The 26543-nt window shown below is 40.1% G+C and overlaps 1 protein-coding gene across 40 annotated transcripts in view; it reads right to left on the bottom strand.

Annotated features, from left to right (window-relative positions):
- PARD3 (par-3 family cell polarity regulator) overlaps positions 1-26543 on the bottom strand; it is a 579492-nt gene that overhangs the window by 317416 nt on the left and 235533 nt on the right. For all 40 annotated transcript variants that reach the window (XM_055543694.1, XM_055543705.1, XM_055543697.1 and 37 more), the window contains one exon: positions 4975-5150. In XM_055543694.1, the coding sequence (XP_055399669.1) occupies positions 4975-5150 (176 nt within the window). The remainder of the gene's footprint in view (positions 1-4974; positions 5151-26543) is intronic.

Here is a 26543-nt window from a genome sequence, read left to right as displayed (position 1 = left end):
CATCTGCTGGATCATCAAAAAAGCAAGAGAGTTCCAGAAAAACATCTACTTCTACCTTAAAAAAGCAACACCTCTTACTATTCATCAGAAAGAAACTACAACTTATAACCACTGCCCAATGAACAGAACAGAGACCTTGTCCCTGAAATCCCATGGGAGGCTGGTTGTGATAAGCGCCTCATTACACTGAATTGAGTGAAACCATGTCCACATCCTAGGTTGCCACTTCATTCACAGGGGTATGGACCTAACAAGGATGGCTGAACAGGTGGCAAGACAACTTAAATATTCACGCTGACTGAAATATCTTGACTCTTTCCCAAGATGAAATATTAATTTGCACACACAAAATCTCAAAGGACAATACATCTTCTAGCAAGATACCTTCCACACACAGTGTGAGCAAATTGGTCTCAAAGAGGTGGAAAGGGCAGTCAGCCACAGAATGTTGAGAAACAGGAATGAGCCAATGTTCCAGAGAACTCGGGAAAAAAAAAAAAAAAAGCCAAGATTCTCTTCCCTTCTATGCCTCACTGCCAGGTAAAACTGACATAATTGAAGGAATTCAGAAGTTTGTAGCACTCCTGGTTTCCAAGTTCTCATCTGGCTTAGTAGCATCTAAGTCTGTGCGTTGTGCCCTCTAAACTTGAAAGCACAGCATCACTGTTTAACCTGGTTAGACTCCACCTCTCGTCTGTGGTTTTGAGCCACAAGGCAGAACTCACTGTGACTGCCTTGTTCAGAAAGAAGAGGCTCTAGCTGATTGCTTACTCCAAAACCATTTTGTTTAACTTGGAAAAATAGAAAACTACTTACATATGCAGATGAGTTATACAAGAACAGAGATGATTTATACAAGCACAGAGATCAATGAATCACAGGACTGTGAACCCTTAACTAATTTATTTCCATGTTTTTATACAGAAAACCTAAATCTCTACACACTGATAAGAATTTATAATATCTTGAAATTGCCCAGCATGAGTGAGTGCTCGTGGATGCAACACAAATAAAATTTAATACCAATAAGCAAGTATGCTTTCCTTCAACATTCTTCCTTAATACTGTAAACATCACAAGTCATTTACAGAAAATAAGACAGCATTTATCAGATATATATATACTAAAAAAAAACAAAAAACACTCCTCAGATTAAACTACAAACAGCTTAAAATCCAGACCAGGAAACTCAGTAAATAGGTATTGAAAAGTAATGCCAAAGATAATTCAAAAGACAAATTCCCTGCACACTACCTTTCACATGTGCCATACGTGAATACGATGTCATCTAGAGATACGTGTGTGAATCAAGGACATTGCTAAGGAATAGTGTGGCTATCTGGCTATATTAAATACCACTCCCCATAGGAAAAAAGTTTGTTGGGTAAAGTAACCATTTTTAAAACCAATAAAATTATATTCAAGTTTATCTCATAGCAATGATATTTATAATGTGAAAAAATAGTATAAATGTCCAACAATTAGAGAATGATGAAGTATACTCTACATTGGAATATCTTGCATTCATCAAAAATATTTTATAACAAAATTCACACTATGGGAAATCCCCAGGAAATGGAAAGAAATGTAGAAATCATCAGGATGCAACTATGTAGACAGAGAATGACTTCAACTTTCTGTGTGTGATCATTAACATCTGTATTAAAATGAGTTTTGAAATAGGCTATTATAATTTTGTTCTATGCTACTAGTTGCCCACATTTTTACAATGACAGATACATGTTATTTTAAAAAGAACTGGCCAGAAGGATCCCCATCTGCTCCGGGTAGCCTCTGTGGGCTCTGGAGGCTGGAACACTAAAGTTCATTTCCCAGGAAAAAAATCCCCCTGTAGACAAGTATCTGGAGCAAACTTCATTCTGCTCATTTGGATTCAAGAACCTGTGATGTTAATGATAATTGTGAAATAGAGGTTTTTCTTGAGCTATTGTTAGTGGCAAGCAGTGGAGATGGTGGTGTTTTCTGGGGTATTCCTGGGTTCAGGTCAGGTACACAGGTGGCAGGAAGCAAGGGGAGCACATGAGAAGATGGTGCTAATGTCTACTGAGGAGATGCAGGCATGGGGACATTAGGTCTTGTACCCACTCCTGAGACCAGCCAAACACTGTCCAGAAAGCCCTGGGGGCCCAGACTATGGCCTGCTCTGCCAGCCCTTCCAGTGATTTTTCTGAAACACAAATTCTCAATATTAAGTCCTTTTATGTTTGAAATAGCTCCTGTGGTTCTCTTCACGACAAGTGAAGCTGACTCATACAGACAAGATGTGGAATGAGTTAGAAAGAAAACCTTCATTTCTTCAATGAGTTCTGACCCACTATCCTACAACTAAGCAAAAACCTTTTTAAAAGGATAAAACTTTTTAAACTACCAACTTGACTTGTTATATATTTGTGAAGTGAAGTGGCTCAGTTGTGTACGATTCTTTGCAACCCCTTGGACTGTAGCCTACCAGGCTCCTCCATCCATGGGATTCTCCAGGCAGGAATACTGGAGTGGGTTGCCATCTCCTTCTCCAGAGGATCTGCCCAACCCAGGGATCGAACCGAGGTCTCCCACATTGCAGGCAGATGCTTTACCGTCTGAGTCACCAGGGAAGCCATATATTTGTGAATATCCAAGTAAATCAGGTCTATTCCAAACATAAATGAAAGGTTGTCGGGCCTATTCAGAAACCAGATTCTTTGAATAGTTTGTTGTGTGATAAAAAATTCTAAATTTTCAGGCTAATCTCAATAAGATACTCATCACATATCTAATAAAATAGGTCAGAAGAATGACCCTAACAGTTAAACCTCTCATCCAAAATAAGCAGAGACTACAGTACACTGCTTTTTCTTAAAAGAATCTTCTCAGTTTAAACTTATATATTCCTTCTTTTTTCTTTACACAAACTAGTACAAAAAGGAGTTTGTTGAAATGTGAAACTGCGTTAAAAGATACTAAAAAGGTATTTTAACATAGATGCAAAGGCTAAACCAAGCAAATATCAAACTACATTTATTTTACTATTAATATGTGATTAATATCAAGAGTTCCAGAAAAACATCTACTTCTGCTTTATTGACTATGCCAAAGCCTTTGACTGTGTGGATCACAATAAACTGTGGAAAATTCTGAAAGAGATGGGAATACCAGACCACCTGACCTGCCTCTTGAGAAACCTACATGCAGGTCAGGAAGCAACAGTTAGAACTGGACATGGAACAACAGACAGTTTCCAAAGAGGAAAAGGAGTACGTCAAGGCTGGATATTGTCACCCTGCTTATTTAACTTATATGCAGAGTACTTCATGAGAAACGCTGGGTTGGAAGAAACACAAGCTGGAATCAAGACTGACAGGAGAAATATCTATAACCTCAGATATGCAGATGACACCACCTTTATGGCAGAAAGTGAAGAGAAACTCAAAAGCCTCTTGATGAAAGTGAAAGTGGAGAGTGAAAAAGTTGGCTTAAAGTTCAACATTCAGAAAACGAAGATCATAGCATCTGGTCCCATCACTTCATGGCAAATAGATGGGGAAACAGTGGAAACAGTGTCAGACTTTATTTTTTGGGGCTCCAAAATCACTGCAGATGGTGAGTGCAGCCATGAAATTAAAAGACGCTTACTCCTTGGAAGGAAAGTTATGATCAACCTAGATAGCATATTCAAAAGCAGAGACATTACTTTGCCAACAAAGGTCTGTCTAGTCAAGGCTATGGTTTTTCCTGTGGTCATGTATGGATGTGAGAGTTGGACTGTGAAGAAAGCTGAGAGCCAAAGAATTGATGCTTTTGAACTGTGGTGTTGGAGAAGACTCTTGAGAGTCCCTTGGACTGCAAGGAGATCCAACCAGTCCATTCTAAAGGAGATCGGTCCTGGGTGTTCTTTGGAAGGAATGATGCTAAAGCTAAAACTCCAGTACTTTGGCCACCTCATGCGAAGAGTTGACTCATTGGAAAAGACACTGATGCTGGGAGGGATTGGGGGCAGGAGGAGAAGGGGATGACAGAGGATGAGATGGCTGGAAGGCATCACGGACTCGATGGACATGAGTTTGAGTGAACTCCGGGAGTTGGTGATGGACAGGGAGGCCTGGCATGCTGCGATTCATGGGGTCGCAAAGAGTCAGACATGACTGCGTGACTGAACTGAACTGAATATGTTTCCTTACTTCTCAATACATACAGTGCTCAGTTACAGTCTGCACTGAAAAATGGTCATTAATTTATTCAATGGATGTTCGCTGAGAATCTATTTTATAAATTCAGCAGTGAAAATGACAAGCATAGCTTAAAGCTCATTGGGTAAAAGGTTAGAGGTCTAACAGAACAGGATGATAAGGAATATATGACAAAGACCATTAATACAAAGTAGAAAAAAGTAGGCTAAATAGACTAAAATAACGTTTGTTTATTTAGACTAAATAAATTAGGTCATGGACAAAATTAAATCAGGTCAAAGAAGAGAATATTATTAAGACTAGACAGTGCGCTTTCGTTTCGTATGAAGATAAAATTATCAATTGAATAGTGAGAGCAAATGACCATGGACAACGTCCACTTTCATCCGCAACAGTCCATATGCTGTGATTTCTTTAGTATACCTCAGGGGCCAATAGACACTTACACATTGATAAAGTACCGCTTTAAGGACATGGAAAAAGCTCCCAAGAGGGTTGCTGAAGAGGGCAGAGACAAGGGTAACCAGGAGACAAGTTTGGAGAGGGACCTTAAGTATATATATTTCATGTTGTATGTTCTCATGTTTAATCATATGAACATGTTATCAATTCAAAAAAATGGAAAAATAATACAGATTTTTATCAGAAAATTCGAGGGCAATACAAAATAGAAGTGCTTGGAACTTTGGTCACGGAGGACATGGTGGGGATGCTGTGGACACAGAGTTGCGGCCCTTGGGCACCAGCCCTCACTGGCGTGAAGGAGACACGAATGGGAGGCGCTCACCTTCCTGTCACAGGCTGCAGGACTGCCCGCAGTGTTCTGCTTGAGGAAGCCAGCGGTTGTCGACCAGCGTGTGGGGTTTTTCCTTGAAGGCTCTTCGGAGAAGTTATTATCACTGACAGACGTGGAAAGGCCAATTAACGCTGGGTCACTGCTTCGTCGGACGTGAAGAGGCATATCTGTAACACAAAAGAGCATTGTGTTTTTAAAAGATAACCTAACACCTGAAAACTGTGTGTGAGAATAAAGGTAGTTAAATCCCAAAGATTAGAGTAGAGTAACACTTTAAGGTGACAGTGGGTAGCATCCTAAGTAGAAATTCCAGTCATTTCTTTAAAAGACTTCACTGCGAAAGAAACAGGATGTCTACAGGATGAAAGAATACTTATCTACAGGATGACCTGCTCTGGAGTAAGACGGCCAGGTGTATCTGCATTTCACACCTGTTACCTGTGTGGCTCTAGGCAAGTGGCTTCACTGTCCTCTCCCTGGTCCCTTCCTACACAAATAGCAATAAAACATCACTTCTCACCTAAGGGTACTGCAAGGACTAAATGAGATAGACTGCTTAAAACAGTTCCTGATACAGGGTGTGCACTCAACAGGGAGTGACAAAAATAACCATTGCTGCTATTATCATCCCGACGCTGGTTTGGCTTTTCTAGTAAAGAAATCTGTTGAATAAAATATTTCTTTTGCTCAACAAAGTATTATCAAAAAGTACAAAGCACAAACATATTTCTTATCCTTCAGATAATGAAATCTTAAAAGTAGAACACCAATACGCAAGTGTGCATGCTCAGTCAATCAGTCATGTCCAAGACGCTTTGCAATCCCATGGACTATAGCACACCAGGCTCCTCTGTGCATGGAATTTTCCAGGCAAGAATACTGAAGTGGGTTGCCATGCCTTCTCCAGGGGATCTCCCCAACCCAAGGCGCGAACTCTTGTCTCTTGCATCTCCTGCATTGGCAGGCGGGCTCTTGACCCCTGCGCCATCTGGCAGTAAACTCAGGTAGTACCTGCCACATACTCACGCACACAATTACATAAAAGGTGCTGTTTTATCAGCTGTATTCTGTTTGCAATTACTCTAACAAAAACCAATAACAAACTCAGGTTAGCCTTCGTACGGTAGCACTGGGTACATGCTAGCAGATGTGATCACTGTGACAACAGAAAAGAAACGCTACAAAACCAGGTAGAAGAACACAGGCACAGGCATCTGTAACTCTGAGAATGAGAACCAAAAGCCCCACACATCAACTGAGTGGAGAGCATAATAAACATATGGCAAAATTTTAGATTAAATTAATGCTTAGAGCAATTTGTTTACAAAACCTAGGATGCAGGGTAAATATTTATTAAAAGCCTCGAATAAAACAGCTTTAGTGGAGAAGGAATAAACTCATCATTTATTCTATGAGAAACAATTTTGGAATACTGATGCATCTGGTCAATGTATGGCTATAGAGATCCTTGAGGATGTGAAACTAAGGAAAGATGATTTATATATGTTAACGGTTACATTTAAACCATTGTCAATTCAATAGTCTCAAATATGTTAAAGCAAATTAGAAACGATCAGAGAAAACATATGAATGATCAGAGAAGCATATGAATCATACTAAAATGTTGCATTTAACATTTGCTTCCACATCATGAGGATTTGATAACCAATAAAGAGTCTGAGTAACATAACCAGAGAAAAAATTATGTTGAACATTTAATTTAATACTATTGGTATTTATCTTAATTTGCTAAGAGAAACACATACAGGAAAATTAGAGGAAAGAATAATTTCCAATTTTTAAGTGTATGTAAAAAAAGTGTGACAGTCCTTTATTGCTTACAATTTATACCCAAAAAAAAAAAAAGAAAGAAACAAAACAATACAAAGAACTCTACAGTCACTCTCAAAAACAAGTTCACAAAAATATACCTCTAAGGATCGAGGTGTGTTAATAGTACTATGCTCTTACCATAAAAAAGTCCTCTCCCAATTAACAAAATTGTTCTCAGATTCAAAAATCAAAAATGTAAGCAGAAAAGCAATAAAACGGGGAGGAGGGAGAATAAAATACTTTTGGGAAATTACAATACTGCTCCTTAGATATGGGTTCTGTTGCCTCCAGTTACAGGGTTGCTGATCACTTGGTTGTTAAGGAACTGTGTATACCTATATTTGTGTGTGTGTGTGTGTGAGTGTGTGTGTGTAAATGTGTGTGTGTGTGTGTGTGTTAAGTCTAAAAGAAGCACTATTAGTTCACAAAAGGCCTTAAAAATGGTCCAGAAGTAATGACTAAAAGCAGTCATGACTAAAAGCAGACAATGATAAAATTTAAAAGTACATGAAAGTACGTTTCAACCCCAAATAAATTCAGGGACAATAAATTTCAATGAATTCGATTGGACACAATAAAACAGCTTACTCAACTTGGTTCTGAAATTCTCCCCAAGAGAAATACACTGCAGACCCGATTCAGATTAGATAAATAATTGGGATCATCGTCTTCTGAAAAGTCATGATCACTGTGTTAATCTGTTAGTCTGAAACAGACACAAATAATTAGCACTTTGCACCTCTTTGCATCTGTAACCCTCAACATTCGAGATGCAGGGGAAGAAAGTGGATTCAAGGAGAGGTGGGGTTACAGTGGGACTGCAGACCTTTCGGTTGGCCCTTCTGGCGAGATGCCAGGCACAGACACAAACCACAGGGTGAAGGATGCCGCAGGAGATCAAACTCATTTTGAAAAGTAAACAATATGTTCTCAGCAAAGGAATGCCAAGTGACAGCATGATGGTCTCGAAGTCAGGTTTTCTTGCAGTTGATGAACTGTAAGAACAGAGTCAGCAAAGAGCACATGGGCAGCAAATGTGAAGACACCAGAACAGATCGCATGTCCAGCTCATGCTGGCTGCGATTTAGACAGTGTCTCACACTGATAGTGACAATTTACATTTTTATTGGTTTATAATTTCTTTGTTTTATGGCTGTGTGAAAATTATGTCATTTTCATCCAGTTTATACTCATGCATGCACATATTAAATAACATTAAGAAGTCAATGACTTGAAAGGATCTGAATCTTTATTTTAAGCATTAATCCTAGTGGAAAAGGGGGCTTCCCTGGTGGCTTAGTGGTAAAGAATCCACCTGCAATGCAGGAGCTGCAGGAGATGCAGGTTCAATCCCTGGGACAGGAAGATCCCCTGGAGGAGGGAATGGCAACCCACTCCAGTCAGTATTCTTGCCTGGAGAATCCCATCAACAGAGGATCCTGGTGGGCTTCAGTCCATAGGGTTGCAGAGTTGGACACAACTGAAGTGACTCAGCACGCATGCAGGCCCAGTGGAGAAACATGTGACTCACTCCACAGACCAGTAAGTGGAGCCTGAGAGGTGACAGGAAGAGCATGGGAAGAGTTTTCCGGCCAGAACTTGAGGCTCCTTGGTCAGCACTCCATCACCACCCAAATCATGAAATTAATTCTATTATTCGACCATTCATTGAAAAATAAACTCCACTTCTAGCTAGCTGCAGATATAAATGTCAGTCTCAATTTTGTAAAGGGGAAGAATTTTTTGCAGTGTTTCCAAAGTAAAATTACATACACTGAGAAATCAAACACGGATTTTAATAGCATCATTAGATTTGGGAGAGTTGAAGAACTATTACATTAGCTATACATATAAACTGAAACAAGAGTAATCCCAATTTCAAAAATGTTAAAAGGAGAAGAAAAAAAAAATGAAGGAAAAAAATAAAAAATCTCTACTAGTATGATGCCTAAGATGACGAAACGTGCCCCAGGGGATAGACACCTATACCGCTATTTCTCAACTTTGACCTCAGGACCCTTTCTCACTCTAAAAGTTACTGGAGAACCCAAAAAACTTTTGTTTATGTGGGTTATAGCTAGGCATATACCATGCTAGAAATGAAAATGAAAAAAAAGGTTTTTAATATTTATTCATTCATTTTTAAGTTAACAATAATAAACCTATTACATGTTAACATAAACAACAGAATTTTATGAAAATGATTTTACAAAACAAAGCATATGAAGCTGGAGAGGGGCACTGTCTCACATGTTGCTTAGCAGCAGACATCTGGATTCTCATTTCTGCTTCTTCATTAACCTGCTACAATATGACCGAGCATACAAAGAAAAAAAAGAACTCCACAAACACTTAGCTGTGACAGGAAGTAGGATTTTAATAATCTTCTCAGATGGACTTCCCTGGTGGTCCAGTGGCTAAGATGCCACACTCCCAATGCAAGGGGCCCAGGTTTGATCCCTGGTCAGGGAACTAGATACCACACACAGCAACTAAAAGCCCATGTGCCATAACTAAGTGGCTCAGCTGATAAAGACTCTGCCTGCAATGTGGGAGACCTGGGTTCAATCACTCGGTCGGGAAGATCCCCCAGAGAAGGGAAAGGCTACCTGCTCCAGTATTCTGGCCTAGAGAACTAAGACTCAGTGCAGGCAAATAAATAAAATAAAAATTAATCTCCTCAGATAACTATATATCTTTGATACCACACCAAAACTTGACTCGAAGGTTAGCTGCAATATAGAATGCAAACTTCTTGTTCTCTTGTTACATCTTACTCTTCGAATGGATCTTCTATCCGTGAAAAATTTTGCAACAATTACTTGGAATATATTAGTAATTAGGTTAAACCAACCCTCCAAATGTTGATATATTTCTTTATAGCAGAAAATCACATATGTGAATATCACTACCAATTCCATCAGAAAAATCATTAAGTATTGGGACATTATCATGCTCACAATGGGATATAAGTTTTCCAAAATCTAATTCTACTAGAATTTAAAGCTTGAATGTTATCTTTGGCAATGAACACTATAAGTTGTTTTCCATGTAATGACAAGGCTCAGTTCATCCATTTTCTAGAAACCCTGCCAGATAACCAAAGTCTGAATAGACACAGCTTTTCCATTCTTCTTTCAAATAAAAGCACTGCTCCATTAAAAATGGTTATCTTAGCTTACAACTCAAATCATCATATACAAGTTTTTCTCAATATGTGGTTTCCCTGGTGGCTCAGATGAGAGAGCTCACCTGCAATGCACGAGACCAGGTTTGGATCCCTGGGCCAGGAAGATCCCTTGGAGAAGGAAAGGGCAACCCACTCCAGCACTCTTGCCTGGGAAATCATTTGGATAGATGAGCTGTGTCTGGAGGGCTATAGTCCATGGGGTAACAAAAAGCTGGACATGACTGAGAGAGCAACACTTTCACTACTTTCAATATGTACAAGCACTTTATGCCTACCTCCTATGTTGTTACGCAAAATATTAAATTGCATGTTCAATGGTCAGGATTTTTTAAAAGTTATCATTTTGCTGCCTCATCAAGAATAGCAGATAAAATGGCTTTTTTCCTTAAACTGCAGCTGTGCTGAGTTAGGAATACATTTGGGGCTACCATCTTACTTTGTGCCAAGGGGACTCATCTTACCCATTAGGGTCTGGACACCTTTGGTTCAATATCAACTCAGTGAACCACACAAAATATGTTTCTGGATCACTATGAATAGAGTTTTGCCTAACAGTCTCCCTGAGATGTTCTTAGTGATGCAAAGGACCCAAATCTCCATTAAAATTAATAGATGTTCATTAAATGACACCATTAGAAAGATAAAAAATTGAATACAGATTAGGAGAAGCTATGACTTGGAGTATTATAGTACTGACCATGTACTTGAACATGAACTTCCAGATGTTCAAACTGGATTTAGAAAAGGCAGAGGAACCAGAGATCAAATTGCCAACATCCGCTGGATCACTGAAAAAGCAAGAGCGTTCCAGAAAAACATCAACTTCTACTTTATTGACTATGCCAAAGCCTTTTACTGTGTGTATCAAAACAAACTGTGGAAAATTCTTCAAGAGATGGGAATACCAGACCACCTGAGATATATGTATGCAGGTCAGGAAGCAACAGTTAGAACTGGACATAGAACAACAGACTGGTTCCAATTCAGGAAAGGAGTATGTAAAGACTGTATATTGTCACCCTGCTTATTTAACTTATATGCAGAGTACATCATAAGAATTGCTGGGCTGGAGGAAGCAAAAGCCGGAATCAAGACTGCCGGGAGAAATATCAATAACCTCAGATACGCAGATGATATCACCCTTATGGCAGAAAGTGAAGAACTGAAGAGCCTCTTGATGAAAGTGAAAGAGGAGAGTGAAAAAGTTGGCTTAAAACTCAACATTCAGAAAACTAAGATCATGGCATCCAGTCCCATCACTTCATAGCAAATAGATGGGGAAGCAATGGAAACAGTGGCAGACTTTATTTTGGGGGGTTCCAAAATCACTGCGGATTGTGACTGCAGCCATGAAATTAAAAGACACTTGCTCTTTGGAAGAAAAGTTATGACCAACCTAGACAGCTTATTAAAAAGCAGACATTACTTTGCCTACAAAGGTCTGTCTAGTCAAAGATATGGTTTTTCCAGTAGTCATGTATGGATGTGAGAGTTGGACTATATAAAGAAAGCTGAGTGCCGAAGAATTGATGCTTTTGAACTGTGATGTGGAGAAGACTCTTGAGAGTTCCTAGGACTGCAAGAAGATCCAACCAGTCCATCCTAAAGGAAATCAGTCCTGAATATTCATTGAAAGGACTGATGCTGAAGCTGAAACTCCAATACTTGGGCCACCTGATGCAAAGAACTGACTCATTGGAAAAGACCCTAATGCTGGGAGATTGAAGGCAGGAGGAGAAGGGACAACAGAGAATGAGATGGTTGGATGGCATCACCAACTCTATGGACATGAGTTTGAGTAAGCTCCAGGAGTTGGTGATGGACAAGGGAGCCTGGCATGCTATAGTCCACAGGGTTGCAAAGAGTCAGACACAACTGAGCAACTGAACTGAACTGACCATGTACTTGGATGAAGAATTATAAAAAGCTGTAATTTTTATGATTTTGGTTAACATTCACTTCAGCCTTTGCCTTTAGTTTTTGTATTCCTAGTGTGTTTCTGCTTTATTTCACAAAAACGGGCTCATACTGTGCATGTTGGTTTGTACCTCTTCCCTCCTAGTAGTCTAGGGACTACTAGGTGAAGGACAGGGAAGCCTGGCTTGATGCAGTCCACGAGGCCACAAGAGTCAGACACAACTTATCGACTGACCAACAACAGTTTATCCAGTAAGCAGATTTTAGAACCATAAGGCACAAATAAAATTGTTTAGTCTCCCAAAAAAAAAAAAAGGAAGAAGAAGAACCACCACCTGCCTAGATGTGTAATCCCGACATGTCAGTCCACCTCACTGGACCTCAGTGTCCCCATCTATAAAATCAGAGATTTACCATTAAAACTAAAAAGTATACGATTCCATATAGGATCATAATCTCCTTTTACTGATAATCATCCAACAAACCTCATCCTAAACAGAACTTAAAACCATTTATGAAGAGGCGCTAGAAAAAAATATAAAAGCATCTCAAAGTAGTATCATTACCAGTTGCCTCAGAGAAGAATGAAAAATGCACAAGAGTTGTGGGTTACAATGCAGAAGTAGCCACAACTGCCTTGAGGTCTTGGATGACCTGAACATGATTCTAAGGAAAGAGACTACTCCAGATGTCTGGCCTTATCAACAAAATGAAGCATGAAACAGAACTGCTTGATTCATTTGACAAGCTCCCCACCTCTCACTGTCCTGAAAAAGCAAAATATTGCATAAAAGAACTCAATTTTGTCTTGGCCTCAGAGAAATAAAATACAAAAACAGCCTTTTTGCCTATAATTTGCTTCATGTATCTAGGGCTCACAATTTTTCAGCATTACTAATAATCCAATGCAATTTGCATTCTTGCAAGCAATTAGAAATAATGGGAGCTTCTCATTTAAGGTAATTTGCTCATTATTATTATGATTCCTTACCGTCCATTTTAGGAAAAACAATACTTTTCAAAACACAATAATAAAACTTTCTCTCCTGGTAATCTTCTGATTTATTTAATATATAGATTTTCAAAGTATGGCCTCTGAAATATTAACAGAAAATTCAAAGATGAGGATCTTCAATAATTAAGCTCCTGGATGAAGCACCCAGAGACGGGGACGATGTCACCAGGTCCCGGGTGGAGGTGGAGGCTGTTTGATGTGTGCCTTCCTTTGAAGAGGGGATAAACCTTCAGATTCTCTGTGGCACTACTGCACTGTAAATACTGATTTGCCTGTCTAGATAAGGGGCCTTTTAAATAAGTGAAAAAATGGAACATCTAATAATGAATTAGAGCAAATACTTAAAGGTCAGATATATACATTTTTAACAGTTATACATCATACCCCCTACTCCTAATCAGTTTTTCCAATGTTTCTCTTCTTTTATTCTTCCAGTGATTTTTAAATCATTTAACCACTCAAGGCAACGAAGAAACCTTTTCCAAGAAGACAGACACCAGCCATCAAGGTATTTAAACAAATATAAAAATAATATGCAGTTGACACACACATTAGAACTTATGATGCAAGCAGCAAAATTATGCTTCATGCAAAATGAAAACCATCTCTGCCATCTTTGGCAGTTATACATTTCTTAAAGACACATATCACAGTGAGGAGAGAAGTTATTAACACAAGCCATGTGGAGAAAAACATGACCTCAGAATTGCCACTTTCCAATATAAGAGTCCCCCTTTTTATAAAGGTATTTATCTGTATTTCACTTACTGAGATAAAATCCTTGGAAGAAATCTGAGGAAAGGCAAGATAGGAAATAAGCTTGAAAAAACAGCAGATGACTCAGAGAGAAGAACATAAAATGAATTTTATTACCCTGTTATCATATATATAAACACACACACACATACAGAATTTACAAGCTATAAATAAAGAATACTATAGTTGGAAGGTGTCTGAGAGATAAATTGAAAGATCACATTTACAGATGAGGGCACTGAGTCCAGAAAGAGATGTAGGGCTGGGTCAAAGGTTACACTACCCCTCTGAGCCTAGCTGTCCCTGGAGTGCTTGTCAATGGACTCCCCATCCCATGTCATTTGGATATGACCACACTGCTATCCAGGAGGAATTAAGACGTGTCAAAGCCACCACAGTTTGCTTACCCTTCTCCAGAAATAACAGGAGATTTCTTGGGAAGACTGAGTTTAAAACCCATTTCTATAGTTAAGAGGATGAGTTCAAAGGTTCCACTGAATCTTAGATACATATGAGGAAGGGACAGAGACTCAAGAGGGAAATAAATATTCAGTGTTCTAATGTCATGTGAATATTTACAAAGAAAAACCCAAGAATTTCTCTGACGCATTTGAAATTGGAATCATTAGGATTCCAATTCTGGAAAACAAATAATACATCCACCCTCATCAGGAACCTCCCAAATATTCATATGAGTACAAGTAAACAGACAGAAGTGAATAAGATCAATGGGTTGTCTCAATGTTGTTAGGATCTAAAACTTCAGTGTTTCAAAATCTTACCAGTGAGGGAAATAGACAAAGGATCTGTAGATATTATTTCTTACAGCTGCATGTGATTCTCAGTTCTCTCAATTTTAAATATTAAATAAAAGCCCCCTCCAAAAAAACAGAAAGCCCCAGGTAAGATGTCTTGAGGTCTAGGCCTGTAGCCACTAGGACTGAAGACATCTTTCTAACCTCGTCTTCTAGAACAGTCTCGTCACCTCTGCACACAGCCAAGCGCCTTGCTGACTGTCCACACCGATGACTCCCCGAAATGTGCTCCCAGCTCAGATGCCTCCATGTCTCCCCTCCTGGGCAGCCTTTGGCGTCCACCCACCCCGGTCCTCACTGCCCAGGGGCCCCCCGCCACTGCTCCTCAAAGGGCACCAACTCCTCAAACCCGTCTGATCCAGCAGCAGATTCAGAAAGAGGCAACTAAAGGAAAATTTAAAGGAAGGACAAATATACAGCAGAACTGAGGAAAAGCAGCGTGGGGGAAGTGGGGGGAATAAAGTACCCGAGAGGGAGGAGTTGAGAGCATGCACGGGGAGCCAGGAGCAGGCAGGAGCTACTCCTGAGCTACTCTCCTGAGAAAATGAACACAATACGGGAAAGGACAGGAAAAGGTGTATGCTGCGGCCAGGAGGATCTTGTGTTACTGTGAGTGGTAATGCTTCCCCCCACAGATGAGTGCTGGGCCCTGCACACACCCTCTATTTCCAGGGACAGTTGCCTAGCTGGTGGGGAGAGCTTGAGGGTCAAGTCCAGCTCTGTCTGTCCTCGCTGCCTGATCCCAGAACCCAGAGCGGCCCCTAGAAGAGAAAGTCCCCGATTCCTGCCACTCGTGGCAGCCACGCTGTGAGGCCGCTGCCCACCCTACTTGAACTCAGAACACCGAGGCCTTGGTCCAGGAGGAGCCACGGGTGAGGTCGGAGCCTCTGCATGGCCATGTTTTCTGCGAGTTTCTGTTTAAAGACTCTTCATCACATTGATTTGGTTGATTCGTGAATGTTAAACTCACAGCCAACAGGACTAAATCTCATGCCTGGCTGAAGCTGAAATGACATGTATTTTTTCCATGAGGTACATCTGACTTGCTGGGTCTAGGAGCACAAAACTGCATTTTACATTCAGGGGGTCATTTTGAACAGCAAGATCACCAACCAAAAGCACAAAAGTGTGAAAAACATGACACCCAATAGACCATGAAAGGGACCCTGTTTACAGTATAAGCACTGAAAAAGAGGCAGGGTCCTTGCTCACCATTAGCTGGAGATACATGCGTTGGGATTCAATATTTGCGGGAACCTCCATAAAGAGTGAGGTCCAACTGGACCTTCTTCCATTAGTATTTGTTGATTGAATAATCAACTCAGAAATCTTAAGAACTGACCCCACTTCCTCCAAGTTCCTCTCCAGATGCTGCTCTCTTGTGTTCTTTCCTTGATAAGCAACTTTGGAGAAAGAAGGCTGCTTTATCCTCACTTTTCCTATAACCCACCCTAGTGTGGGTTAAAGCCTTCTCCCCACCAGCCCACAATACAGAACCATAAACCGCCCTCTCTTCCTCAATGGATGCTTTTGACCACCAGTCCCCGGGGAGCTGAGTGTGTGGCACAGATATGGCTCTGCCCTTGTGGAGGCTGTGGTGCCATGGAGAGGGCAGATGAATCACCCAGCCCCGTGCAGGGTGACATAGTGCTAAAGGAGAAATACTGAGAGCCTCTGGGAGGGTGGGGGTGGGGCACTTTCCAAGAGCATCCTCGAAGCCTTCAGACAGAAGGGACAGCTCAATCTTTCCCTGCTAACCTTTCTCACTCTTGATGTCTCCTCTCTTAGGAAGCCACTAACCACATCTTCAGCAGCAAGGTGCTCCTTTAACGGCCTGACCCCCCAGAGGATCTGCCATGCTGTCACCCTGAGTGTGGGGCTCTGCCTCCCCTAAGCACACAGCTCCTAGGAAATAACACTACACTTGTTACTGTCGCAACTCCCCAGAGGGTCGCCCTGAATAAGCATTTGCTGAACCAGCAAAGAAGTGAATAAGTCATCAGAACTGAAGGTTTGGGTTTGTCTGGGGTTTTGTTCTGTCGTGCAGATGGTGGTGTTTGGCCAGTGGGATGGTGAGAGAGGAAGAAAACACATAGCTAGAGAAAACTGCAGGGACAGAGGGCAGATGCTTAATTCTACACAATTAAAAGGATTGCGAGACATCTGTGCGCCTAAAATGTAGCATTAAAGAAGTGATGGAGAAAGTGAACACCAGGGAGGCAGCCCTGGATGAGCCAACCAGGGTGGTTTAAATCAGAAATTCTCCAACTTTAATGTGCATACAACACACCAAGGGATCTTGTTAAGATGATTCCACAGATCTTGGGTCATGGAAGATGAAATTCTGCATTTCTAGTGTAACCGTGACATCCAGGCTGCTGCTCCCGCCATTGCACTTGAAGAACTCCGCAGGGCTGTGTGTATGCTCAGTCGCTCAGTCAGGTCCAACTCTTTGCAATCCCATTGGCTATACCCAGGCTTCTGGGTTGATGGGATTTTCCAGGCAAGAATACCAGAGTGGGTTGCCATTTCCTTCTCCAGGGGATCTTCCCAACCCAGGGATTCAACACTCATCTCTCACATCTCCTGCATTGGCAAGGCAAATTCTTCACCACTATACCACATGTTAAAATTTTCTTTAGCTGTGCTATGACATTTTGATAGGTTCTCATCAGCTCATGTGTTCCTTGCCTCCAGCCCAGACCTCTGAATGCATGAATGCATCCTCTGCATATCACTCACAACACCTTTACTAAAGTATATGTCAGACGTCACAACTCGGAGAGGTTGATCCGGTGGGGTCACAAGACATCAGATTAAGCCCTGGCACCTCTCCACCCAATGCTGAGATCCAGTTGGAGTGCTCTGAAGTGACCAGAGGCCACAGACCTCTCCATCCCTTCTTGTCCATTGTCTTAACCACTCTAAGAGCCTGGAGGGCACCTCCTTCTCTAAGGAGTCCCTAGGTTCTGAAAGCATAGTGAATCCACGCCTTGTGTTAATTTCACTGATTAGAACCAGTGCTCTCTTACCCCTCTCCCTTGTTAATCTCAGAGGTTCCACCCTTAGATCCCAGCCCAGCAAATGTTTGCTAAAATGTTGTTGTATGAATGAATGTGACTACTCGTCTATCTCCATCCTTTCACATTGACTGTCTCAAGTATTATAAGGGCAACCTTTTTAGCAAAGAAAAAACAATTACAGATATTAGATGGCCAGAGAAGACAAAAAAAAACCAAAAAACGGTGGGGGGTGGGGGGGTGGTTTCTACTAGGAGAAGCTCAAAGAATTATGAACTGATATATTAGTGATAAACTCTCTCGTCCAGAATCTCATCAACATTCTAGTAACTATTTATTATTAACTTTGTACTATTGTTCTTCACTCAGTGTTTGCTCTCCTCTGAGAATATTTGAGCCCGAGTAAATCTAAATTCCTCATATATAATTTTATATGTATATATATCAAATCCCTTATATGACTTCCACTGTAGTACCAATTTAGTTCAACCACCATGTAAATTAAATATTGAAATTATCAGCTTCACCTGACAAGTTATTTGTCTTTCAAAATTGATGTTACCTATTGATGGTTTCGGAGATACTCTAAATGCGCACTGCCCTTTCTCCTTTGACATTTGTCTTCTATTATTTTATTAAGGATTCAAGTAACTCAGTAACTGTCAAGTTAACTTTTGATTAGCATTATTCTCCCATTCCTTTATTATTTTAACCTTTATTTCATAATACTCTACAAAAGTGTAATATTTTTCTCCTAACCAGGGACCAGCTTTTCACCTATTTCATGAGCCAACTTTCTATTCTTTAAGAATGTAATTTTTTCTATTATTTAAGGAAAGTACAACTTTCTGTTATATAAGGAAGGTCCTCTATGTAAGTAGACTTTATAATTATTTCACAAGCACATTAACCATCATCAGCTACTTCACAATGACAAGGAACTCCTTTTTTAAGTTTTTTTTTTTTAATGTGGATTATTTTTAAAATCTTTATGGAATTTGTTATAATTTTGCTTCTGTTTTATGTTTTTGTTTCATGGCCACAAGGCACATGGGATCTTAACTGCCCAACAAGGGATCAAACCCATACCCCCTACATTGGAAGGCAAAGTCTTAACCACTGGACCATGAGGGAATTTCTTAGCTGGAAGGGCCAGCTAAGAAGCAAAGCCCTTCTTAGCGCTCAGGTGGTAAACCTCCACCAGAGTCGCTACACATCATTATGCTCATATATAGACTCTTCATCTTGAACTTGAATCTTCATGGTACTAAAAGCTATACAAGAAGGTATCAAAAGTCGTTCATTCAATACAAATATCTGATAAGCACCTACTGTGTGCTAGGCACACTTCTAGTTGCTGCCAGTAAGTGATCCCTCAAGGACTATACACTCTGGTTGATACAAATCACCAGGGAGATTCCTTGTCCATTTCCCTTACTAGTGATGAGAAGGACATGGATAAACAAATAAGAACAGATAATGTCACGAGGTGATCAGTGCTGTAAAGTGAAGCTGAGGAAGGAATCAGGGGTTGGGGAAGGTTGAGAAATGCTAGTTTATCTGGGGGAGTCTGACAGCAGCACTAAGAAAGCATTCAAACAGCTCATTATCCACTTTCCTGTCCTGAGTGTTCCAGTTTCGAATTAATTCCTTGCCACGAGCCTTATACATCCTGGCTATTCATAAAGCCATTTGGCCCTGGTTGCTGCAAGGCAGCAGTAAGACTGGATATTTCTGAAACATATGGCCTCGTGTCTGTCTGTGTTACCTTCAAAGTGCAGAGATCTTTCAGAGCTAATCTAATCCATTCCTCCTTTTTGTTGAGGAAAGAATCATGTAAAAGTAAATACATCCTGATCATTTGTAACGAGCCAATTAAGTCTGTAATCACTAACACTCAGTGAACATTTACTATGGGGTCATGTGTGTGCTATGAATCTTACTGCATTAATTGATAATCTCCTCAGAACAAGGCTAAATACAGGTTACATTATTACTCCCACTTAATAAGTAGGGAAACTGGTGAAGCTAACCTACCACTAACTGGTGGAGACAAATCCAAGCCATGATAGTCAAGCCATGAGAGCTAAGACTGGCAGACAAATGAGACTTTTAACTTCATCACAATTTATTTTATTCTTAGGGGATTTGTGGGGAGAAATGGGCAGTGGCACACACTGAAGTGGGGTGACATCATGGAGAGAGAGTGTGTGTGTGTGTGTGTGTATAAAACTGAATGCTTCATATCCGTGTAGGGAACACTGATCGGGATTAATAGGTTCAATCTATATATTCACACAGTATGTCGCTATAACCTTGTGATGTAGGCTATATATTTGCTGAAAGACTCTTTTCAGTCAAATATGTAGTCTGTTTAGGACAATAATGCCTGAAATATACTAAGTACTCAACAAGAGCTAATTCTCTCATCTGCAGCCTTGCTATACCTGACCTTAATAAAAGGTCAGAAATGCACGTCAGTACTAAGGTCTTCCCATCCCCACCATGCTCTTGTTTGTAACTCTTTGAGTTACACCCATGGGTGCAAATAATCACTAGTCATTAAAAATGATCTGGGAGTATCCTGTAAAATGTGGGTTCCTGGGCCCCCATAAAGAAATCCGGAAACTTGGATCTAGGGTCTAGGACAAAGTCCAGACATTACTTTTACAAGCTCTCCAGGAAATTCTATTTGCAACCAAGATGGGGAATCACTACTCTCAACTAGAGAGCACTGCACATCTAGCCTGGGAGATCTTTTTAAAAATACAGGTGCTGATTCAGTAGGTTCTGGGCAGGGCTGAGAGACTGCAAATTGTGCCTTGGACTGGGAAGACCCCTATCTGTGCTGCCAGGTAGGTAGCCACTAGCCACAGTGTGGAAAACATGTCATCGCAAGCTTTTATATAGTAAACAATTCTGTCAGATATTGAATTTAGCTAAACAAAAATATAATTAAATAATCAGTAATTTTATACTCTCCATTTTATTAAGTACTAATCACTAAGAAAGGATAAAATGTGAAACAGTCCTCCTGCATCTTTTTAATTTGAAAATGTTATAAAGAGAAAACAATCTTTCAACTTGTTAGATATAGGGCAAATAACGTGCATTTTCTAAAATCTCATTGGACTTTTTTATGTAATATTTTCATGTTTATATTTGCATATTTTGAGAATCATAATACATGACCATGACTCCCCAAAGAAACAAATATTTACAGAAGAATTTTTTTTATTAAATTGATATATTTGGAATGAACCTATGTGACAATTCAAATCCTACTGCAAATCTGTATACAACATAGAAAATTCCAATAGTAATGGGAGGTGGGGAGGAATCCTCTATTTATTATTTTAAGAAAACCAAACAACTGCTTGGCTGCTTTTTAATTGAGGTGATAAAGCACTTTAATATAGATAAAACATTTCTAATATTTAGGAAACACTTTTCCAACTATAAAGTCACGAACTTGATCCATAACTCTGACAGCCTGACAAGCAAGCAAACAGAATTCAACCCAAGAGTAGTTTCCTAGGCAACAAGCACAGATACGACCAATGGAAAATATGAAAAGGAGAAAAAGCATTGCAGCATTTCCAGTGAGCTTGAGAAATACATTTTAATTGTCAAAATGCCACAAAGACAACAATATTGAAAATCATTTCACTGAAAATGATTCAAAGCAGAAAGCCATTTTCATTACAGCAAACGAGGTGTGGAAAAATAGAAAAATTAGGTTCCCTTCCTTTGCTCTGAATTAAGTAGGGACGGTGATCAATCTTGGTTGATTCTACAAAATTTATCTACATTAGTACAGATTTTTAATATGCCTCCTTAGTTTTCTCAACAAATGGGACCGTATGTTAATTCAAAGGACAAAAGAAGAGAGTCACCCAGAAAGATGAGGTAGCACAGGATACAGGATGCGTCTGAGCATCTTCTTTACAAAGACATGCTCATCATACCTGCTTAGGTCTTAATTCAAACAGTAAACCACACACTTCACAACACAGATTAAAAAGCACTAGGCTGTCCATATTCTCACCTGGCTTCTGTTTCTTCATCTGTAACAAGAAGGGCTTGGATTCCATCGCAAAACCCTTCCTGGCTCTAACAGCTTTTGATTTTTAGAAATAAAGTATAGAAGGGCTGTTTTGTCTAAAAACACTGAGAACAAACAAAGACTAGATTCTAAGCCATTTTAAAACTTTTTCTTCACAGGATGTAAACTTTGACAGCTAACCTTTAGAAAATATTATTGGAAATGTTCTACTATACAGCTATTTAAATGTCTACGTCTTACATCAGCTTTTGTGATGGCATTTGCTCTTATATTTAGGTCAGGAACATTTACTTGGATTAACTAAAATATGTTGGATGCTCATAATCTATATTTTCACACAATGTGTCACTACAAACTTATGAAATAGTCTATATTTTTACCAAGAGTCTTTTCAGCCAAATGTTTAGTCAATTTAGGAACTTAGGTTGAATTGATCAACTAATTCAGGCAAAACTACCAATTTAGTAGCTGCAGGCAAATGTCACTGAAATGTTTTTCTGATAATTCACCTTTCAATGATTGATGAATTAAGGGAATGAATAGCAAAATGGTGCTTCTAAACAAGAATATGTTCACAGTTTTTCTTTTTCTCTCTTGTCTACCCAACAAAGTCAGATTAATACATTATAATTCATTCTCCAAAGCCAATCACCTACCATTGAACTTCATTAGATCCCTTTAATTTCTTCAGGAATCAGGTGCTTTCCTGAAATCAACTTGGGTATCTGGGTGCACTGACATGCCTCCCTCTTTTTTTATACATACACACTTGTTCTCATATAAAAGTTATTACAGTGAAAGAAATATAAGTTACAACAGAAAAAGTTAATAATTCAAAAGCTGGGACATACGCATTCCGTGAAATATCAGCACATATGTTGGTAAGTGGGGGCTTCCCTGGTAGCTCAGCTGGTAAAGGACCTCCCTGCAATGCAAGAGATCCTGGCTCAATTCCTGGGTTGGGAAGATCCCTGGGAGAAGAGATAGGCTAACCATTCCAGTATTCTTCGGCTTCCCTGGTGACTCAGATGGTAAAGAATCCTCCTGCAATGCGGGAGACCTCGGTTCGATTCCTGGGTGGGGAAGATCCCCTGGGGGAGGGCATGGCAACCCACTCCAGTATTCTTCCCTGGAGAATCCCCATGAACAGAGAAGCCTAGCAGGCTACAGTTCATGGTGTCACAAAGAGTCAGACACGACTGAGTGACTGAACACAGCACAGCACAGCATGTTGGTAAGTACATCCTTATAAATTAATTTCAGTTCACTTATAATTGCCTTACTTTTTGCTTTTTATCTTACTATCTAGATTCTTCAACTGTCTACTCTTCAGAACACTGAACATCATTAAGCGTCCACAGACATAAGCTCTTTAATACAGGATACATATAAGATCAGCTGAGAGAAAATGTAAGCAATTTGGCCATTAAAAGAAAAATGAGAAGAGTAAATCCTAGAAGAATCTCATGAGTAGACAGACTGAAATTATATGTATGTCTGCGAGGAGTCTGACAAAGCCTGAACTTGATTAGGAAGGAAATGTTAAAAGAATTCTTTTCCTTTTCATGTGAGCTGCCAGGAAGCAAACCCAAAGATCTGTAGATTTAACTACTATGTGATAGGTGGTATAGATATATAGATTATATACAGATAAAATTTTCTTTGTCTTGGTTTTCAACTTACATTTTCCTTTTTGACAATTCTCTATTTTTATTTTCTAATTATTGTTTTTAGTGTTATTTTTAGAAATTCAACATAAATCCACATGTGCTAGATAATCAGAGAACATATCTAACATAATTGAGTCTGTACAGTATCAACATTATAATTATACAAAGGGAGATAAGCTTTAAGGTATCAAAATTAACAGGATATATACAACCAATTTATTCTAACATATCTAGAACTTAATATGTTAAAAAGTATATGTTGAAGAAATGAGTTAATTGGCATTTATTTATTCCAAGCAAAAATATTCCAATTAAGCATCACACATTTCACAAGAGACCTAGGACTGAATACAGGTCTTCCTTTATGGAAAAAAAAAAAAAAAAAAAAAAAAGGTAACAGCAAATCTTTGTATCCTCAAATTTGAAAAACTCTCATATGCTCTAAAGCAAATTATGGGGAAAAAATTATTATGACCTAAGTGTAAGATCTTTACAAGGGATTAAACAGTGACTTGACAAGCCACAAACTTTTTGTGCTTGCATTTCTAAAAAGAGAAATTCCTATTAAAAAAAAAACAAAAAACAATAGTATTCAGTATCTTTCCAAATTAATCATAAGATTCATTCAGAATGAACTGGCTATTAGAGAGCTGATTCCATGTCAAAACCCTACTGAATTACAATATCAAAAATAAAAATCAACTATGTTTCTGGGATAGCTAAGTCGCTGGAAAAGAGCAAGCAGGATAGAGAACCCTACCTTTGCTTCTCATCAGGATAAACTGGGGCAGGCTGACGTATACCACTAGGAGTGCATGTCAGCTATGCTGTGCATATCCAATAATGGGTAATCACCACACAGGGTTCAAAAATACGGTATGAAAATAAATGCCAAGGATGACAGGAAAATAAACATTCACGGGGGAAGGAGATTATGCACATTTTTAGTACAAACATGGCCAAAAATCTGAACATTCTCTTTCCCTTCTTTCCCCGGATCCAGTGCAGTGTCCAAATGTTGCTAATCTATATATTGATCTACCTGAAACACTCTCTCTTCCTCCTCCACAGACTTGTCCCAAAATTGCTCCAGGCCCCTCACAACTGGAACTGTCAGCAGTAAATACCTATCATACTTGCCTTATCCCACTGTTTTTGTTTGTTTGTTTGTTTTTTAAACTTTACAAAATTGTATTAGTTTTGCCAAATATCGAAATGGATCCACCACAGGTATACATGTGCTCCCCATCCTGAACCCTCCTCCCTCCTCCCTCCCCATACCATCCCTCTGGGTCGTCCCAGTGCACCAGCCCCAGGCATCCAGTATCGTGTATCGAACCTGGACTGGGACTTGTCTGTGTTTCCACAGGGGATGTCTCAAGTTGGTTCATCTTATGAGAAAAAATGAAGATTTAAGAAATTTTTGAGAGTTGGTCATTGAACAGAACTATTATTCAAATTCAAATTATATAAATTTATAATTAACTAGGGGCTTCCCAGGTGGGGCTACTGGTAAAGAACCCACCTGCCAATGCAGGAGACCTAGAGATGTGGGTTTGATCCCTCAGTTGGGAATGATCCCCTGGAGAAGGACATGGCAACCCACTCCAGTATTCTTGCCTGGAGAATCCCATGGACAGAGGAGCCTGGTTGGCTACAGTCCATAGCATTGCAAAGAGCTGGACACAGCTGAACAACTAAGTATGCATGCATATACGATCACAGAGGAATCCTCACCTAGTCCTGATGCTCTGACTTACCTGATGGTTAGCACCTATTCTGTATCATGATTATGTTAAAATTTTTATGAATTTATTTTTGGCTTGTCCACAGCTTGCATTTTCTTTCATAATCCTAATACTTAGAGACCAATAAAAATGCCCATAAGAGCCTAGGATTTAGAATCCTGCATAAATTAAAGTTGAAGACACCAAACTTCCAATCGCCTATCTGTATTTACCAACAGAGAACAATTTGCAATACCCTGTATTTGTTTTCCAGTAGAAAGATACTCCCGGAGAAGGCAATGGCACCCCACTCCAGCACTCTTGCCTGGAAAATCCCATGGATGGAGGAGCCTGGTAGGCTGCCGTCTCTGGGGTCGCACAGAGTCGGACACAACTGAAGCGACTTAGCAGCAGCAGCAGCAGAAAGATACTCCAATTGATAGCATCCTTCTTCTTTTAAACCTTTGCAGTAATTGTTGTTGATCCAGAGGGTCACAAAGAGTCGGACATGACTAAAGTGATTCAGCACACACACATGCATGCATAATTAAATAGATTATATTAAAACACTCCAGTATTCTTGGGCTTTCCTGGTGGCTTAGCTGGTAAAGATTCTATCTACAATGTGGGAGACCTGGGTTGGATCCCTGGGTTGGGAAGATCCCCTGGAGAAGGGAAGGGCTACCCACTCCAGTATTCTGGCCTGGAGAAATCCATGGACTGTATAGTCCATGGGGTCACAAAGAGTCAGACATGACCGTGTGACTTTCACTTTCACTTCAAAACACATCACTTTCCAAGTCCTTCACAACAAGTTGCCATCATGTATGCTCGTGGCACATCAGTGCATCTGTGTGGTGGAAACACCGTAGAGTAGTGCATCTCTCACCAGCTCTGTGCTCAGGGACATGGCCCTGGGAACATAAAACTGGCCAGTGAGAACGTTTACACCACGGAAATGGGCAAATGTCACAAGCCAGGTCTTCTTTGGTTTTCAGAGACACAGCCGTTAAAAGGTTACCAGCGCACCAGTGGATCTGCTGCTAAGTCACTTCAGTCATGTCCAACTCTGTGCAACCCCATAGATGGCAGCCCACCAGGCTCCTCCATCGCTGGGACTCTCCAGGCAAGAACACTGGAGTGGATTGCCATTTCCTTCTCCAATGCATGAAAGTGAAAAGTGAAAGTGAAGTCCCTCAGTCGTGTCTGACTCTTCGCGACCCCATGGACTGCAACCCACCAGGCTCCTCCATCCATGGGATTTTCCAGGCAAGAGTACTGGAGTGGGGTGCCAATGAAACAGACAAATCTTCTTCTCCTGGAGTCAAGAAAAGCACAAGACACCACAGGACTGCACTGCGAGTCTGTGCGATCAGGAAAGACCATGGGAGAAACTGTGACTTCGAGCAGAGTCCTGAGAGATAAGTCGAGGTGAGGCAAGTGAGCAGGGAGGACAGAGAAACAGCTTCTCCACACTTGTGGGGAAGCAGGGAGCTTAGGGCCCTGAGGGCCTGAGACCCATCCAAGAAACTCAAGCAAGGGAACTTGTTA

This window comes from Bubalus kerabau, chromosome 13 (genome assembly GCF_029407905.1).
Source record: "Bubalus kerabau isolate K-KA32 ecotype Philippines breed swamp buffalo chromosome 13, PCC_UOA_SB_1v2, whole genome shotgun sequence".
Lineage (NCBI taxonomy): Eukaryota > Metazoa > Chordata > Mammalia > Artiodactyla > Bovidae > Bubalus > Bubalus kerabau.
This window is presented reverse-complemented; position numbering and strand designations above follow the sequence as displayed.